The sequence below is a fragment of the Lepidothrix coronata genome, unplaced genomic scaffold, assembly GCF_001604755.1.
Source record: "Lepidothrix coronata isolate B3197 unplaced genomic scaffold, Lepidothrix_coronata-1.0 Scaffold202, whole genome shotgun sequence".
Lineage (NCBI taxonomy): Eukaryota > Metazoa > Chordata > Aves > Passeriformes > Pipridae > Lepidothrix > Lepidothrix coronata.
Genome location: NW_016690382.1, coordinates 589,782 through 610,384, shown reverse-complemented (window position 1 = coordinate 610,384; position 20,603 = coordinate 589,782). Strand labels below are relative to the sequence as shown.

Below are 20,603 nucleotides of genomic sequence, written 5' to 3'. Positions count from 1 at the left end.
AAAGAAAAGAAAGCTCTTCAGATAAAGGTATTTCTAGAATTAGCCTACCAATTAAGACTATTTTGGTTGCAAAAGTGTATCTTTAAATGAAACCCTGTACTGAATAACCCCTCCTACCTTGCTGTTTCTTGCGGCACATCACTGTGAAAAGGGTTGCAAATGCTGAAATAACAACTAAAGGGACTGTGATGGCAATGGCTCTGATGGGTCCAGCCCACGGAGAATGCACTTGGGAAAATAAAGCACAATTATTCGTATGCAAATTAGCTGTATTACAATTATCTAATCAAATCTTCACACTGGGAATGCAAAACTGCTGCAGTACACTATTATCAGGTAATTCTCAAATATACAGGAGGATGAAACACCATGTTCTGCTCCAGTTTAAATAGGTTTTATGCTGGTTGTCCCCACCACCACAGCATTAGTGTGGCCAACCCAAGTACCAAGAGCTGCTCATCAACTCACACCTCCCCAGAACAACTTTACATCAGGTGTAGTTTTGATAAGACATGCAATGGTCATTTGGACCCGACAGGGTTTTGTTCCAGGGTGCTGAACCAGCCACTTGGAAAGAACAGTCTTCCTCCAGATATGACCGTAAGCAATGCCCACTAGGATTCAGTCCATTTTGCCCATTGCTTCCATCTGTGGCTTTTTTGTGTCTGCAGCTACATCCTGAAATCCCTGTTTAGCTTCTCAAACACGGGTCTGATCCATTGGCAGGCAGAGCATTCACCTGACAGGTTTTCCAGATGGCTTGGTTTGATTTCAGAGTTGAAGGACACAGCCAGGTGATGTGTTTGAGCTGTTCTCACAGTTCCTTTACGTTATTTCCACACTGTGATGCTGCATACACTATCAATTGTATGCAATTAAGGACATGATTCTTCATATCCACATATACAACATAAGCCACTTTCCCACAAGGATTTCCAGTGATGTACTGATCTAAACTCCACTAAATACAAACGTGCAGACATGCACACGTGTATGTACAAGTGTGCATGTCCACTCTCTTTTGATCAGGTCAAAAAATCCCAGCACAATTGCTTCAATAGTCTTGATTATGGCAAACGAAGAACAAATAGAGACATTTCCAACACAATTAAAACTGAAGCTAAATTAATAAAGCTAAATATAATATCTTGTTTAAAAGACAGAACTCATACCTGGTTTAAGCGCATAGTGCATTGTTTTCCTTGTTGTGTTGGTGTCATCAACCAGCTTGGAAAAGCAAAACAGGAATTTTATTTATTTTCTGCAATATAACTCTATAAACTATAACTATGTATAACTATACAAATAACTATAAAAGCTTTCATGACCAAGTGTGAAGAAACTTATTCAGCAAGTTAAAACTAAAGAGCAGCACAAACTGGTATAATAAAAACTGACCAAACCACAGAATTACAATTAAAAAAATATAAAAATCAAAGTCCAGGAATTATGCAGGTCCACACTTCAATTTAAGGCACAGATGAAACTGCTACACACTCAGGGAAGTGAAGTTATGGAAAGGTCAAGAACCATCTAAAAAATTTACTTGCCCAAGGTACTTCAGTAGGGATGCCTGAAGTCCAATTTTATGAATGGGATTTGAATACTTTAATTTTAGTTAATTTTTCCATTATCATTCTCATTTAGCTGTTGCACAAAAGACAATTTATAAATATTACCTCAATTATATAATCCCCTGGAGATACGTTTTGGAGAACACAACTTGTAGTGTCTGTGTTTTGCTCCTACATCAAAGAAAGAATACTTTGCAAGCCACTCACATACTTTTAAAGCCTAACAAACAATACATTCACACTGATTTACAAATATGCAATGCCCTCTTGTATTAACACACCTTAAACCAGTAAAACTAAGTCTCTCCATTCAACTGTACAATCTCTGCCCGCGGGACTAAAATATGATTAATTATTAAAAAAACCCCACCCTTATACATGAACTCTACATTATGTCCTGAAGCTCCACAGCTTTCAGACATTCAGGATGAAAGGCTGGCCAGTGAGAACAAACTTGCCATTGGATAATAACCACAGTTAAGGAAGACAACACAGCAAGTTGCAACTCCTATAACAAGACTCAGACACAGGGCTGCACAAACCACAGAGAGCCAAAATTCCACACACAGCCTAAACCAAGAGCTACCCCGTGATACCAGCTCTAGGTGGGTAATCTACTAAGTGGTCAAATCTGGTGCAAAGGTGAAATTAAAAAGTAGGAAATAATACATATAAAAAAAATAATAAAACAGTTTGAAGTACTAATTAGTTGTAGGGTTTTCAAGAGAGAGAACAGTGTCCCCCCATTTGCTTATATTATCCAGGTCCACATGGAGCCCTCAAGCCTGGTTTTGATTGATGAGTTCTATCACAGAACAATTATTATGTACATAAATAATACCAAATAGTTTAAAAATTTTAAAACTGATACTATTTTAGATTAAGTTACTATTTATATTAAGCTTCTATAAGAACTTCTCATGTTAATAGGTTTGGTGCTTTTAAGAGCTGGAAAAGTCGGCCACGTACCTGTTTGCAGGTCTTTTGCTTAAATGGCCCTTCATGCTTGAGTTTGTAGTGAAGAAAGTAATACCTAAACCCGAAGTTGTGAGGTGCATGATCAAAGGACACTTGCATGTTAAAACCCTGCTGGGTAACATTCACATTCCTTGGCTTCCAGTCTGTCAGAGGAGATATTCATGAATTGGAAAATGACTCTTCAGGTACAGTAACTTTTTGTAAGATGAGAATACAAGAAGTGTTACATTTTACTTACAAGGTTTGCAGACAAGGTTTTCTGGCTGTAGCAACAATTCACATGCTACAAATATACAGAAAAATTATTAAGTATACAGTATCAATATGCTATGCTATTTAAACAAAAAAAAACCAGGGGCAGAACTAAGGAGTTCATCAGTTTGAATACCTCCACTTTTTCTCCAGACTCTAATATGCCTGGACTACATATATTTTGCAAACTTAACTTCTTGGTTACAAATTCAAGTCCCTTCTCATCTTTATATGAGAAACACAGCTCCACTAATTTGAAAGTAGCATTCCTTAGTGAGACAAAAAGGATAACACCAGGCACGGCACATCAGGAAAGGAAGTTGAAACTAGCCTTAAATATATTTATTCAGAATAAATATGTACACTGAGCACTCTAATACAAATGTTACTGTGGTCTGCATCAATACACAGACTTGAAAATACTTAAGAAAGTCTTATAGGGGAAAAAACCAAACCTAAGCGGGACAAATATCAACATTTCACCCCAAAGGGTAGTTGCAGTTTCTCATCAGACTATGTAAGCACTGAGGAGCTTATTCAAGTTTCTTCTCTATATCTCCAATGAAAATTGCTAAGTAATCTCAGGAAATTCAACTTGATCTGTTGCTATCTAATTTTAGATGTACGCACCTACATCTGTCTCTAGAAATCTGCTTTTAAACTGTGATCTCAAAACCAAAAACAACCTGTGCTTCTTCACAATGTCCAGAGAGGGGCAAACCACCCTCATGACTTAAATGTTCCTGAGAACCATGGGAGCAATCCTGCTGCAGGCAAACCTGAGATAATCCCAGGTCTACACGAGATTTTTCTTCTGGTTGTTGCCTAACACGTATTATACACCACACATTCATCTATGGCATGCAAATTCTTTCCACTTAACACCCCAGACTTTCCTTCTAAGACCACGTCAGTCTGACATTAGCTCAGTCAGAGCCTGATGCTAATAATACCAAGGCTGTGGGTCTGATCCCTGACCTCTCATTTAAGAGCTGGGTTTGATGATCCTCATGGGTCCCTTCCAACTCAGAATACATTCTGTGATTCACTCTTAACCCAGACTCATCTCACATCATTGTCTACTACACTCCTTTGATGGGAAAACCAAAAAGCCACGAGGAAGGGCCCCCCACTGAAGTGATAATATGCAATACTGAATCACGTGAATACTTACGTCTGGTTCGGAAGAAAAATGGGTGATAATTACTTTCATTTTTAATGGAAGGAAAAGGAACAATCTTTACAAAGTAATCTGTTTCAAACTTCAAATTCACAAAGGGCTGGGATTCCATTCCCTACAAAAAAGGCAAGATTGCAACATATTTCAAAATCAACTATCGTAACTGAAAGTGTTTTTTTTTTAAAAACAAGCCAAGAGTTTTGCAATCAAAAGCAGAAGTTAATACACTAAGAATTCTTTATCTACCCCTCCATTCCACTTTGACATGAGGAATCTCAATACAGAGTTGGATGTGGGCACCTTTGCTACAAGGAAAAGGCTGAGAGAACTGGGACTGTTTCAGCCTGGAGAAGGGAAGGCTTTGGGGTGACCTAACTGCAGCCTTCCAGTACCTGAAGGGAGCCAAGGAGAGAGATGGAGAGATTATTTACAAGGGCCTGGAGTGACAGGACAAGGGGGAATGGCTTCAAACTGAAAGAGAGTAGGTTTAGATTGGATATTAGGAAAAATTCTTCACTGCAATGGTGATGAGGCCCTGGCACAGACTGCCCAGAGAAGTCGTGGCTGCCCCATCCCTGGAAGTGTTGAAGGCCAGGCTGGATGGGGCTCTGAGCAACCTGGGATAGTGGAAGGTTCCTTACCCACAGCAAGGGGGTTGGAACGAGATGATCTTTAAGGTCCCTCCCAACCCAAACCATTCTATGACGATAAACACTTCTGAGACTACTCACACAACCAAATAACAATGAAATTTTTCTTGAAACAAAGCACTTACTGTTCGCTTAAAACCGGGGCTGAGCTGCTTTGGATCTTTTAAAACCATCTGCTGGCATTGTCTTCCCTCTGATTTTAACTCCTCAAGTATTACTCGAAATCCTTTCAGGTATTCAATCCCTACAAACAGCAGGGCATTTAAAGAAGATCAATATTTCAGAATGTATAATGTGGTATTTTATGTAATTTGAGTATATTTCATTTGTCTTTAAAAATAAAACTTACCAATCATATGAAGTGCTTGTATTTAATATCCATTGTTATATGTCACTTCTTCCTGCATATTCTATCTTGCCTATCCAGAATTCAGTCTTTGGCAAAGGCTGCAATTACTACATACTTGTGCAATGCTTAGAGCAGAGGGGCCCACAGCTCAGCTGGGGCTTCCAAATTATCACTGCAATTTAACTTATCATTACCTTCTTCACCCTCAGGAATACTTTATAGTAACTTCACCTTTCCATTGTTAGCAAAGAAATACAACATTTTCCTGGCAAATTATGGAAATATTCCTTTATAACATTTTCCAATAATTTCTGAGACTACTAGATTAAAGTGATAGTGATTGTTACAGCTTCTTTAGCTCTAGTACAGTATGGGATAATAGAAAACTTGACTTAAATGGAATGGAATTTATTCCAGTGTGTGTATACTTCCAGTTATTTGTAACTGATGCCAGAACTACACCCATTTTGTTCAAGTTACTCGAACACAACTCATCTCAGTACAGTGTCTTTACAATGTTCTCATCACAGAATTACTTCATTACATGATTAAACTCAGTCACAGTGATGTGAGTGTCCCAGGATAATGCCAGTGTTACCCTGGGACAGTTCTGTGGCTCAGGTATCAAAGGCATTGCATTGCTCTTCAAGACTAACTATTCCATCTAATTACATCTTTTCAACAGCATTACATATGGCAGAACAAAGATTTATCAAAGGCACACACACAGTAAGCTAAATGCTACAGAAATCAAAAATGAATTAATTTCAGTTTATGCTATGCTTTCAAACCAAAAAATAAAATCCCCTTTCCCTCTACTACTTACCAATGGCATTTGCTGTCCAAAGTATCATCACAGCAACCTGTTCCTGGCAGGCATACTGACTGATAGTGATGTTCTGCACGTCCCCGATCACGTGTCTGCCCACTGAGTTCAGGTAAGGTGTACAGTCTAAAAATATGGGGGAATAAACACTTTAAGAAAAACATCCTAGCTGACATAAATTTCCTAATATTTCTTCACTACTGAGCAAAGTGCAAGTGGACTGTTTTCTCTAAAAAGTAAGTACTGTGTACTGAATCTAGATGAAGTTTGTGTCTCAAGATACAAAAACCCACAAAACTTTATGAATCCTTGAGCACAGCCACTTTCACCAGTTGCAAAGCTCTAGTTCACAGGATTCCCAAGGAAATCACCAGTTTACACCCCCAGTATAGCCCATACCACATGACACATGTTGGGACTCCCAAAAGAGAGCAACTTTTTCTCGTAATTGCTCAAAAGAATACTGACATTATTTTGTGCATGTACAGTGCTCAGAGCAAGAGAATGTTGGTCAATGATCAGGCACATATGAGAACAACAGACCACATAAAGCTTGAGAACTGGTGCTCAAGAAGTGCTTTTCAACCAAGATACTGCCTGATCCTGACCACGGAGAACCTGCAGCCCAAATCCATCTCCTCTCTGCCGTCCATTCAGTAGCCACACCCCTGCAGACCATTTTACTGCCACTGGATCCAGTCAGGACTGCTTTTGTCTTGTTATCATCACAAAATACAGTGTATTCCCTAAAGTTACAGCTCCACAAACACTTGACTGTAGAAAACTTCAGCCTTCATTAAGGAAACAAAACATACGAAAAACATTCCCGACTTTGTTGTTGAACTTGACAAGAAAACAAATAACCCCAAATTTTATTACTTTTAAAGCCTTACAATACTCAGGCTCATATTTCGTGGCAGGAAGAGAAGTAGCAGCCAGGGAATTCAATAGTTCTGGAGCGCACTACACACGAAGGTGTGTGTGCACAAACTAACTTTCTGCTTCTGAACAAGTGAAGCCAACAAAATCCAGAAGAAGTTGACTATATACATTACTGACTGATGATTAATTCTAAAAAAACTGAGATAATCTATATGCTATGTTTTGTCTATGCAGAGCTTGTAGAAAAGAAACATGAAAAATCAAGTGCTATGATACGCCAGTACAGGAAATTTGAATTTAATTCAGAGGTGTGATCTCAAAGGCAAGGAAAGAAAAATTATTAACTGTAAAGGAGACTTAGAAAATGGCTTTTTACTCTGAATAACCACAGCAAGGGGTCTTTTATATAACTGTCCCAGACACAAGAATAGAACAGTTTGTACAACACTGCCTTTGACAAAAGCTGGGCAGTTGGTACTTCCACTGCTGTTTGTAGAATTCTGTTGCTATGAGTGAACTCAGTGACAGCATGAACTTCCTGTTAGGAGGAGAGAGGATCTCTTTCAATGGAAAGTTTGAAGTAACTGGGTTTTTCTATGTCTGGATCTAATTAATAGCAAGCCCCAGATTTTGGATCCTGGTTACTAGAATTTTATGGTCAAATGACAATTTGCCAAAATGGAATATAGCACAAATGTCTGAAGTTTAACTGCAAGTCACTGATTCCCATTTTTAAAGAACAACAGATTTAGGAAGAAAACAGCATGGAAAAAATCACACTTTCCAGGAACCCACTTCTTTTACTTGAATACAAGTGACATACTAAAAAATACAAACATTTGCGTTTCACCTGAATAAATAGTCTAACCAATCACTTTAAAAACATAAACCACACTTTGCTAGAGTTGCAGTGTGGCAAAATAAAAGCCTTTAAAAATCACAGCCAGCAAGCCAAATTCTCTTTTGTGCTGGCCTGGCTTATTCACAGTCAGTATGTATTTCCATATCATGTTAGCTCTTTAGTCTTCATATCTGCAAACTCTTTTCCTAGTACTGCAGAACTCAAGTAACTTCTTTGTCCAGGAAGCATTCAGTGCCAGGAGAGTTTTGAGTTAATACTTCTCTTTGGTTAAACACAGTTTCTGGTGCCAGAATTAATGGAAAAAACACGACACATACTGGGAATTAAACACACTCATTGTGTTAACTAAATGTGGGGATCTCTGTTCTGACTGGTATTATTTCCTGTTTTTCTTTACACAATTAAAAAAAACCCCCACCACCTCTTTTGTAGTGATAACCTAACCCTTGTACAACCTGACATAGTCGCTCCTTTTAAATACTAAGATCAAATTAGATTAAAAAATAATTCACAGTGAAGGATTGCAAATTCAGAAATGGACATAAAAATAGAGGAACAAAAGGATGATCAGAATGAAACAAATCCCTATTGTTAGGTTACCTGATGTATGTTCTTCATGATGAAATTTCACCTACACTCAGCACCTGAAGCAATTTCTTTGGGTAAGTAGAAAAAACAATCTGTGACTTGCACTGGCATTAAAACAAACATTACTGCTGTAAATTTAGACCTTGAATGTATATTGAGTTAATATTGATGATGGCCATTAACTGCCCAAACAAGGATAAATTCCTAACGCAGTCAATAGTCCTACTTAGATGAAGACAACAAAGATAACAAAAACCTTTTAAAAAAACCTCAACAATAAGATACAGTCATTCAGCAGATGTTGGAAGAGGTCTGAAGTATTATTGCTGCAACCTGCTTATCACTGTTATTATGCCAGAGATTACTTTGTTCTTAGTTTAGCTGCAAAACAGAGCACATCTGCTACAGCTCTAAACCCATCTGTCTCCACTAAAAACACCCACAGCAGTTTCCCACTGGCCTGCTCCTTTAAGATTGTAGCTAAAGAAAAGTTCCAACTGCTTCGACTGGATGGAGAGATGCCATTCAACATCCTTCAATATTCATATTCAATATTAACCCTTACAAAGACACATTTTTATATTTTATATTACCTGTATGCAAATAAAATCTACACATTTTCTACCTCAAGACACACGTCATTTCATTTTCACCTAAAATTACATACCAGAGAAAAGATGTATAAAGCTCAAAATAATCCTTTCCTATGAGTTTGTGTGTACTAAACCTTTCAGTGACTATATTCTTTCACAGAATAAAATAATTTTCTATAATTTTCCAGTCAAATACTGAGCAGATGACGTAGGCCAATCTGAAAGTGGAACTACTACAGATTCTGAGACAGCTTTATTATCAGTGAAACACAAGAAGGAGAAGATCTATCAGACCCGGCAGACACAGACCTAGATGTTAAAGATATGTCAATACTGAAGAGTTTATGCTATTCTTAGAGCCATTTCTAAAAGACATGTTGCTATATATTGACAACTGTGAAGGAGTCCTTGATTTTTGTGAATACAGTGCAGATTTTCAACTTACTGTCATATTTAAAGGTGATATTGAGTAGTCCATTGTTCTTTGTCACTGATGACAGGCCCTGCAGAGAAACACCAAGAAAATAATATGAATAAAGCAAGCTACCTAGAACTTACGTAGATTTTTATTTTGTAAGCAGGAGGATGATAGAACCTCGTGAATTTTTAATGTTAAATAAGAATAAATGAAACAGTGGATTTGTAACTGCAATAATTCAGATAATTATATTCCAGAACTTTTCCAGTAGGAGTGCACATTGTAGAAATCCATTATGCTACCTCAGACACCCTTTTCTATTATCAAATACTATTAAAGCAGATCCTGCCATCCTCGCTGAGTGTCACAAACTGGAGACCAACTGGAGAACTGCTCTGCCAGGGAAGAATCCAGACACATCCACAGGGTGATGAGTCTGCTGCCTCTTCCATCCTTTCCAAAAGGACTTTGGACTTCAGAGATGCAATACCTTACCCTTCAAAAAAGCACTGAAATTGTTTTTGAAACACAAACTGTAGCACCACTCTCACCCCAAACCAGACACAAAGTTGAAAACTGGAATGCTGATTCCTGTGAAGGAGCATCATTCCATGAAAGGCAAATCACACCATATTTACCATTAGCTTTAAAAAAATACCACCCATTTACATGAAATTGTGTCTTGGTTCCCTGCTACAAGCAAAAATCGATGGTCTAGAAGGACTGCAGCAGTAATTAGATGTTGTCAGGATCATGCCCAAGCACTCCCTGGGTGTCACTTCACAGTCAGAAACAGGGAGGTACTAAGAAAAACAAGGTATGAGGTGTTACCTTGAAAGAAAAAAGGTAAAACAATACCTAAAGAATGAAAACAACTCAGATCTTGATAATATTGTTAGAAGTTAAATCTGTAATCTCACTTTCTTCTTAGGTGGTTTTTCATCTGTTTAACTCTGATTTAGTTTGGCACTGAACCAGCTGTTGTACAAAAAGGCTTCCTGAAACAGGAAGGCGTCTTTTTTTTTTTTAACTTTTTTATTAATACCTGTTCTATTCTGACTCATTTTCTGTTTCTCTAAACTTTATGAGATGTCATTTAACTCACTACTACATCAAAACAAAGACATGACTATTTCATTAAAAAATTACACAAAAGTAACTTTCATATTATTAAAGGCAGATAAACCACCACATTTTTACTTGTCCCCCTTTTGTCCTACAGCTGAAGTTTTGAGAGACATAAATTTTACCAAACCCCACAGAAAAATGGCACAAGTATTTCAATTCATTAGATGGGGTTTTTTATATCCTCTGTTAAAAAAAAGGCAACGCTTTTCACCACACCTTTAATTACATTTCTACTGGGATTATGGTGACATCACAAACTACACAACAGGAGAAGTATAAATCAATACAGCACAGTCATTAATAATGTAGATGCAAAAAGCAGATATAACATAAGCCAAACTCTGCTGAACTTAAGGAGCACATAAGACTTATTGGTTGTAAAAACTGGCTCCCAGGTGTATAAAAGGCACAAAAAGGCTGCAGTAAGAAGTGAGAGAATTAGGGTTGCCTTAAAGTGTTGAACCAGATAGTTGTCATAGCAGTTATAAGTTAAAACATGTAAACTACCAGACAACTTCACCATGCTAAACTTTAGTATTAATCCTCCAAGTACTTACTGCTGTGAGTTTAAAAAAATACATTCTTCCAGGAAGCATTCCCTTGTTTTAAATGGCTTATAGCTAAGAGAACCTGTTTAGAGCTTCTTACTTTAAATCCATAAACACAACGTTATGGCCTCAGGGCTCTACATTCTCAGTTAATTGTCCCTGCCTGTGACAGGGGGGTTGGAAGGAGATGATCTTGAAGGTTCCTTCCAATCCAAACCCTTCTATGATTCTATCATTAGTTAACCACTAACATTTGTTGAATTTACATGAAGCTTTTAATTTATTCTGAACTTTACTGGAAAGCAGGTCTCCATTGCCTGCAGCTTTGTCTACAAAATCCCTGTGGTCCACATACTTCTACACACATGGACACAGAAGGAATACATAGGAAAGGAAACAGTCAAAACATCTTTTAGGAAGAGCTACAGACCACTGATCTTTAAACAGATAATCAACGTTAAAATGCACACAGATTAAATTACAAATAACCTTATTTGTCAAAAAGTGGGGAGGATGGGGGAAAAGCATTATCCACGTTAAATCTCACATTATGTGAGCTCAAAGCACAGAACTCCACAGAAAACACAAGCAGCTAAGATCCAAATCTGTATCTATGCTGGGCAAGCAAGCCAGAAAGAATTTCCATCACATATCACACACCTCAAATCACAGAGATCAGTGTTGGATCTGCTCCTCCACCCACATCCACAGCCTGAATAGTTAAGGTTAAGATCCCAAGATATCTTAAATCAGCACAGATCCGAGTAACACTAAAACACATCATCTCCCGAAGAATGAGTAACTCATTTAGATGTTCAAGACATGTGCAGGCATTTCATTTTATTTAAACATCCATCTTTCAACATGAAAGAGCACAAGTATTAATAAAAGGCAAAGACTATTACATGAAGTCAACCTCTAATTTTGTTTGTTTATATTTTTCTAATACCCAGCCCTCACTTACGGTAACAGCTCACTAATGAAAAGCACTTATGACAACTCTTTCTCCCCATCACTAGGCCAGAGAGGAACAAAGTTAGGATTACATTTCCAGAAATAGAACTTAAAGCAAATTTTTAACCACAGGAACTAATTGTGCCTCCAAGAAAAGTTAAATTTAACTAATGTCTGCCATCAAAGCCATAAATTAAATACAATGGAATGAAATAATAAATCTGCTTGAGTTTTACTGCAGTTTCCCCTCTTCCTTTTAACCTAGAACACACACTTTTTATACCTCACGATTCCTGCCAGAGACAGCACTGGTGACAGAAATGGATGGGTGATTTCACAATTGTTCTATGAATTACTGTTTCCACAAATAATACTGAAATATCCTCCAACATTGAAATTCTGTTGAGCAAACACTCTTTCATTCAAGAAAGGCAATTTATGTGTGTGAAGAGGCACTGTCAGGCAACCACTTGAACATCACTCCCAGGAACAGAGAGAGATGCACTAATTACAGAGATCTGGTAGAGGAGGTAGGAAATCACTCCCCCTCAAGCACAGCCTTGTGCACCAGACCAAAACAGTAATCATGATTCATCTTTCATATGTTGCTAATCAACACACACATGGTCCTAATTTCACACTCCCATGAGGCAAACTGAAGGGACAATTGTTTTTGAACTCTAACATCAAGATGAATAATCAATGTTTATCATACTCATTGCTCATTAAACCAAAAGCTTTATATTTGACATCTGCTCTTTTTGTTTTACAGCTTTATTGATGCTTTCAACCAAGTTAAAATATTCTATATTTCTAGAGCCATCAGTAAAAAGATTAATTATCTGTATTATTTATATGCCTGCATTTTAAATTTCTTCCAAGAGTATATAACAAAATACATTATCCATGTTGATGTTTGCTACACAACTTGTATGTACTCCATGGACTGCAGAATGAATTCTAAACCCTGAGTGAGTGGGTTTGTACTGTTATTACTATATTCTTGGTGTCATTGATTAGTGTAACCATGAATTTTGTTTAGATTTGCCTTTCATATAAATAAATGTAGAAAGATAGATATAGATATATATGTTCCTGCATTGCATGCACAAATTCCACTTCTATAAGAGTTGTCCTGACCTTTTATGATCATTAAATATCTCATTTGTCACAAAATGATGACATTATTCATGTTTTTAATGGTTGACTTCCCACATCGGTAATTACATTTTGTCTGAACAATTCTTCTGCCATTTCAACCAGACAGGGTTTTCTCAAGTTCCTCCCATCATGAAAGGATATTGAATGGAACAGCTGCTGCCTTAAATCCCACCAGAGGAGGAGGTGGTCCTGAAAGGGGTGCATGTATACCAGTTTCAGGGGGGTCTTTTGGGATTTTTGAGGTGAAGATCACGAACTGCAGTGTATCCCATCTGAACAAAAAAAACCCCACAACCCAACCCAAAAGCAAACCACTAGAAATGCCTTTTTATTATGCCCCCTTCCTGGCTATTTTAGTTTCTATTTAAATTAGTCCATCTGACAGAGAAGTAAGAAATCATTGTAAGGAGAAATACTACAAGGAGCATTTCCAGCACAACTCCTCAGATGCAACAGGACTCCAGGCAGCTGCTCAGTGAAACTGTGGGACCTGGGTTACTTTAAGGAACAGACAGTTCTTAGAGGCACAACTTAACAACAATGGAAGCAAGTTTAATCCATACTGTTTGCTGCCTACCGTGAAAATCTTAAATCTCTGGGTCTAACTCAGGAATTCAATGCAGCAAAGCCTGGCAAAGAAGGGGCAGCACCAGCTCCAATTTCCCTTCTGCAGTTCGCAAGTTTGCCTGAGAACTTTTCCATTGTTTGCATTGTCACAGTTAGTTCTTTCCAACTTTCTTGTGCAAATAATGTTTGGTAAATTACAAGCCTTCTAAAAACAAAGAAAAAGCCCCCCAAAGTTACCAGGAGAAATATTTTCAAACAAAGCCCACTTCCCACAAGCACTAGGAAATGTGCTAGTCTAAGGATATTTGGACCAAAGCCAAAAGTCTCTAGTTAAAGTAGTGTTCTCTTAACTGTGGGATATGACCCCTGGCAGGGGAGTTGGAAGAAAAGACGAGGTGTTTGGGAAGGGAGGGGGAGCAAAAGCAACGCCAAGACAGGTGCAGGAATGGTGATTGTGACTGGGAAGGAAGGGGGCTGCAAATGTCAAAGTTTCTTGCAGAGGGACCCAAGACAAACTAGTTTGAGAAAGACTGACTTGTGCTGTAAACAACAAACAGAATAACATGTATCTGAAATAATGCAGGAAGTTAATGAAAACTCTTCTGTATATTAACTGCTTAACATAGTGCACAGCACACCATAAAATCAACAAGCTCACTATTTAACTCAAATTAAAGAATATATTTCTTTTCATGGTGCGAAGTTATCCACAGTCTCAGCCAGCCTACAGGGTCCCTCACACTTAAAGTAACAATTGCATAAGCACTGAATTTTAACTTACACACAAGCACTTCTAAACTAACCTGTCCATGAAACAATTAAACAATATATTTTCATTCATTTTATTGACTGTGCACACAGAGCCATAAGCTGAAAGGCACAGTCTTTGTCTCACAAAAATCTTCAAACACAGTTAAAAGACAACCAAGAAAAGGTTTCAGGAGGTGACTGAAGCACGAGAGAACAATGGATATGTATTGTTTATATTAATATGTATATAAAAGGTATGGATATGTTCATTCATCCATTTTGCTTACCATATTAAGAAATTATGTAGCTTTCAGAGGACAGAGCACCAGGAGAAAAGGAAAGCAAAGGAGAAAAATACTTCAGAGTTACAAATCTTACCTTTCAAGATTTTACGCACATAAAAGTTTGTTGCTTCTCCTAAATGACTAAGTAATTCCAAGCCAGGCAAATCCAAAAAGAAAGTCTTTGCCTTTAAAGCTGAGCAAATGCAATGGCACCTGGAAAACAACTAAAGGAACTTATTTCCAAAGTCATAAATGGTTCCCTAATAATGTTCTACTGCCAGATTCCGACCTTTCAAACTGGAAACTCCTAGCATGAGCTCTTTGTTTGATTTCAGGTTTCATCCAAAGAAACAGAGAATCGGTAAAACTAACTAGCACTGACTTCACAGGTTCAGTTTGAAGCTTCAGACAGAACACAATTCACAGTTCTGACTACTTAAGGGTGTGTTTTTTACTCTTCACTTCTCAATAGAATGCCAAAGTGCACACACAAAACCACCTCTAACAATTCTGAGGGAAGCTGTCATCAAATGTGGATTAACTTTTATTCGTAACTGTTAGACCTAAAAAAATTTAATCTGAAATTTACTGCAATGTTGGAGATTTTCACTGTAAACAGCCCTAGAACAAGCAGACTGGAGATACTCTGTTTGCAGTACAGGGTGACTTTATTCAATTTGTAACTTCTGAAAGTGATAGGAACAGCTGCTTGCAAGGAAATCTTTAAAGCAGAACATCTCATAAAGGCTGGAATGTGAAAAATTTGACATAGCATATCTACTTTGTTTTGGTGTATTCACACAATGTTTCCCTCCCCTTCCTAATCCTTCTCCTGTATTATTTGAGATGAAGTCACTGAAATCCTTTAAGAGTTTGCAATCAGAAAATAAGAAATGAGTATTCTTAGAAACCTAATTTTAATTCTCACTTACACAAATGAAACATCCAGGCACAACTACAGAAAGTATTACATATCCACAGGAGATCAGGACTGTAAAGAATACAAATATACGTTGGTTTTGTAGGACATCCATAAAAGTAGACCAAAGTTTTGGTTCTGCAGGATCTGGTGGCAGGTTAATTTAGCAATAACTCCACTGATTAAAGCACCACAGAACTTACAAAACTTTTAAAGTAGATAGAATTTGGGATTTTTCCATCTTAATCCCTCCCTCTGAAGTAACACAATTATTTTGGACGTAAAAACCTATTCTGAGGGATTTAGAAACGCACAATCGTACTCATCCGTGAGATTTTAAGACTGAGAATTCGTAAGCTGTATGGTTCTATTCCAGGAATAACCAATTGTTTACTTGCCAACCCCCCATGTTCTAGCTCTAAAGAACCTTTCACGATTCCCCCAACAGTATTTTTAATACCTCGCATGAAGTTGCTTTTACAGGAGATGAAGCAAAAAAACCCAACTTCCTTTAAAGTAACACAAGCATCTCCTCCCAAAGTTCCCACCCTTGTGAGCTACAGAACTTAAAAAGCCTTGGGCAACGAGAAGCAAGGCCTTCAAAGGTGATGGGCTACTCAGTAGCAACGTGAAGGTACCTTTGGCATTAAGTTCATTATCAGGAGGGACAGAAGAGGAATAACCACATTTATTCCATACACAGCCATGTTATACAATCCCCTCCTCACAACTGAGGGGCAGACTGCTGCAGTGTGAGAACACACCAGCACGAGGACTGGTCCAGACTTTTTTTAAGTGCATGGGAAAAAAAAAAAATCAAACAAACAGAAAAATGGAGAGACCATTATGTCAAACACAATGACAGAAAATACTTTCTGGTTAGAAGTAAAAGTTCTTGCACATCAACTATGGAAATAAAATCAATTACTTTTCCCTACAAATCCCTCTAGGAAACAATCAAGTATTCCTCCCTTTCTCCCTTCCCTAAGTCAATGGACAAACTGCAGAAGCTGCTTCCTGCAGACACAAGGCTGTGTTAAAGGTGGGCTTTGGTTCCTTCACTGCTATGCATTGTTACTCCCAGCTCCTCAAAATCTCTGCAAAGAGAGATTCTTGCTGCTGAACTACACACTTTTAGGAAATAACTCCTCCTTAGAGTCTGTCTAGTCCAGGTCCACAGAGAAGACAAAAATTACTCCACAGCTTAAGCAGTAACACATTCAACAGTGAGGATTAGAAGGTCCAGTGCTTACTTGTACTGATGATCCACATGGTTGAACTTCAGAGACACAGGCAGATACATTTGGTGGCTGCAGATTTAAACCTTTGGTTGCCAGGGAATTTATACACTCCTGGTTACTCTCTATGGAGTACAGCCATCATATTTGCAGCCAAAAAAACTCCATTTGGAAGTGTCAGAAATATACACAAAGCTGCACAAACACTTCTTGTCCACCCGGAAGATACTTGGAAGAAACAGTAGTAAAATATTCCAACCACACCAGCCCCCCTCTGTAAGCAAACTGGAGCTTCCCCACTTACAGACAAGTAGGAAAAGCTCCATCAAACGATGATCAACACCAGGAATTTGAACACAACAAAATAAAACCATCCAAAAGACAGTTTTCTGAGGAAACATTCTTGAGAATGTTTCTGAGAACTGCCAGCCTTGAATAAAGTTTACCTCAGGATTCAACCATCTCTACACAGAAAAGTTTCTGCCATCAGGATTGTCGAGGCTTTTCACAGTGAAAAAAAGGATGAAGAGAAGACAGAATACATTCAAATTTTCCTGTGTGCTCATGTCTCCTCAGTACTTGGATTCAAAAAGCATTAAGTATTGCTAAACCTTAATATTGGAAAAAAAATCAGGGAAATTTGTGTGTTTTAAGTATATCTGTACTGGCAAAGTCTTTAGGCATTATGTGCTATCAAGTCCCATGAGGTCTTTAACTACTAAAAAAGGGTACCTAGATACAATATTTAAAGGAGAGATTTAAAGTTTGAAATGGTACTGAAACTCCAGCCTGGCTGCATTCAGTTTCCACTAATAAAAATCACACCCTATGGATATCACACTTTGTAATACACTTGAACCAGTGAAACAGTTTAATAGATGCATTTTTCCTAAGGATTTCATGTTAAGTGCTTTTGAAAGTTGGCCAAAGCAAAGGTTACACATTCTATCTGTACCATACTCGGCCAGTTCATAACTGCTCTTTTCATACTAATTAATACACTACTTGACATGAAATGTGATATCTGTTAAAACACTGACACAACCTGTACCACAACCTGCTTGGGTTTTAAATTACTTTGTTGGTGCCATTTGCTTAACTACTATTTAAGCCCTTGCAATATTTCCATTCTAAATCTTTTTCATGAAGGATTGCCCTTACCCATTTCTTAAGTTCTTAGAACCTTGGAGCACTTTTTGTTCCTGTATTATTGGTTAAAATTAGATTATCCAATTAAAAAAAAAACAAACCAACAATCCCACATCAAAAAACCACCAACCCATGCAAAGAAAATCTACCTCTTCAGAACGTTTAAATTTTCAGTCCATTCAGCTTCCTTTGAAGTGATAAATTTCAATACTCACTAATAAATAATAATAGGAAATCATACTGTGGGAAAAATGACAGGAACCCTAAAATCAAATGCCTGATGTACAAATGCAGGCTTGGCATATGGGTCTGTTCTGTCATGGCCTTCTCTGACAAATGCAGGAATGGTACAAAGTGCATTTAGCCTCAGGAAAAATACCACTGCTGTGCTGCTCTAAAGAAATCCCCCTGGTCTCCACACAGGCAGCACCAATGACATCCAGACCCATTCCACAGGAAGTCCTTACAAGCAAGAGGAACCTGAAAGGATCCTAAATTGTAACCTCACTCATCTCAATAAAAATATAAAAATATGGAAATAAACCAAATCATTTTAGAATCCTGCATCAAACACATGAGCTGTTCAAGGGAACACACCACACAGCATAACGAGATGCAGATTTTGGTTCGTGCCCTTCAATGATACTCAGAGTAACTAATCAGTTTTACGACTCCATAGTTTAAACTTTTCCTGTCTTTAAAAGGGGAGTGCTTTATTTTTACATACAGATTTAATGAATGAATTTTTTAGCCTACACCTCAGATAATAAAACTTTTCCAAACTGCCCAAGTCAAGTAATAAATCTTGCCCTATTAAGGCTTCTTTTCTATTTTCTGTTCCTGCAAAGCTGAAAAAATCCCATACACCTAAATAACTTACTTGGTGCAGAGCTGAGACACAGAAGCTAAGGCTTGACTATGAAAGAAAATAGATGCACTTTTCCACATTATAATTTGTGGATTATTTGCTTGAGTTGTTTTGATTAGTAATAAGGTGTGAGGTTAAGTTATTTTAATAGTATAATCAGGGTAACTGGTAAGAAGTGCTGATAGAAATTTGACAAGAACCATTTGAAACCTAAATTATAATCTACTGATGTTTAGGGGGGAAAAAAGCCTTTCAGACTTAATATGGAAAACACTGAAGGATGAACAAAGGTACATTTACAGTAGCAAAACGTTGAGCTTTCCACAAAGTGATGTTAGAGATACTGAATCTCTCAGAAACAGGGTGTCTAATCAGGTGAATTAATCATATAATGTGATTTTAGGTTTTTTATATTAACTTTTCTCTTGATTTTTTTTTAATCAGTCTCATGCAGCATCTGTAAAAAAAGGAATACTTTTGCTTGTGCCACACATCTTTTAAAGAAGGAAATACACAATTGGTTCCAAACTTTTATAACCACATAATAATGCACAACAATATGAAAATGAAAAATTGAGTATTTTAGGATGTTAATACTTGATGAAGACAAAAATTTAAAACTTTTTTTTCCTACTGGTTTTAATGTCCCCTAGAAAAACATACCCATTTAAAATGTACAATTATTTTAAACACTTTAAATACTTTAACATGTAGAGCTGGTTAAGTACTACTTAACACATGAAGAACACACAGATATTTCAATGTGACTGCTTGAAGTTTCCATTAGTAAAGTTACAATCCATGGATCTCACACCTTCTGATACATTTGAAGAGGAGACAACCTGAAGAAATCCATTAAGCTGGAAGAACCCAACCAACACATAGGAATTGGCACTCTTAAAAACCCAAGCAATTACAATTACAAAGGTCTGAGACTTTGAAGTAGTTTGGCCACTGCACAGCAACCCATCAAACTGCTGTTCACCTGGTATGTACAGATACTCACCTGAAAATACATTCTCACTCTTCCTTCTGCCTTGAAAAGGTTAAGGGATCAATGCTGGAATAAAGTATGTGACACCAATAAGCAGCATTTTTACATCAAATACTACGAAGTAAAAAACTATCTTTGAAAAGGCTTATGCTCTTCTTAATATTCCTTTTAGCTCGATATCCACGGTGATTTCTCTGAAATCAGACACTTTGCCCCAGACCATGGACTGAAGCGATTTGAAATGGAAATATTTCCTGTCCGCTCACTGCCAGTTTCTGTTCCCAGAGTGATATAACAGATGACATCCAGTACAATAAATTCTTTTATTAACCATAAATTTGAGCCTGCTTTAGGGATTTGAAGTGTTCAGTTTCATGCTGAAAAAATGTAATGTTATCCACAGACCATCAGCATGTGTAACAAAAACAGAGCCACAGGTTATGTGACTTTGATCAAATTATGACAAAATTTCTTTTGAATTTCAAAATACTCAAAAAAGCATTTATACTATTTTTTAGCCTCTTATTTTTAAAGATACACACACACTAACTGATCCTTTTCTGCAGGAAGCAATCACTTCAAACAAAAGTGTCTCTATGCAGGAAGTCAATACAACAAACAAGTTTTCTTCTAGCAGTCACCTTATTTAAGAAAGCAGAATGCAATGAAAGTTTTAAGATGGCATTTAAGTCCACAGATTAAAAAGTTAAACTGAATCTGTGTTTCTAACAAACTTCTACTTGACTTCTTTTAATCAACATTAAGCTGAACATAGAAACAGCTAATCCTAAATCACTGAACAGGATGATATAAAATAATATTATATTATTGTAGTAAATTGAAAAGTAGATCCAAAGATCATCAAGTTTCACTTCCAATATAAATGATAAC

General features: G+C 37.3%; 1 protein-coding gene across 4 annotated transcripts in view; it reads right to left on the bottom strand.

Moving 5' to 3' along the window:
- The window catches only part of IL17RD (interleukin 17 receptor D), a 60,728-nt gene that overhangs the window by 10,704 nt on the left and 29,421 nt on the right, over window positions 1–20,603 (bottom strand). For all 4 annotated transcript variants that reach the window (XM_017832378.1, XM_017832379.1, XM_017832380.1 and 1 more), the window contains 9 exons: window positions 9,180–9,237; window positions 5,810–5,935; window positions 4,760–4,878; window positions 3,979–4,099; window positions 2,791–2,835; window positions 2,544–2,695; window positions 1,680–1,745; window positions 1,173–1,227; window positions 118–228 (listed from right to left, as the gene is read on the bottom strand). In XM_017832378.1, coding sequence (XP_017687867.1) covers window positions 118–228; window positions 1,173–1,227; window positions 1,680–1,745; window positions 2,544–2,695; window positions 2,791–2,835; window positions 3,979–4,099; window positions 4,760–4,878; window positions 5,810–5,837 — 697 coding nt within the window. In that variant the 5' untranslated portion in view covers window positions 5,838–5,935; window positions 9,180–9,237. The remainder of the gene's footprint in view (window positions 1–117; window positions 229–1,172; window positions 1,228–1,679; window positions 1,746–2,543; window positions 2,696–2,790; window positions 2,836–3,978; window positions 4,100–4,759; window positions 4,879–5,809; window positions 5,936–9,179; window positions 9,238–20,603) is intronic.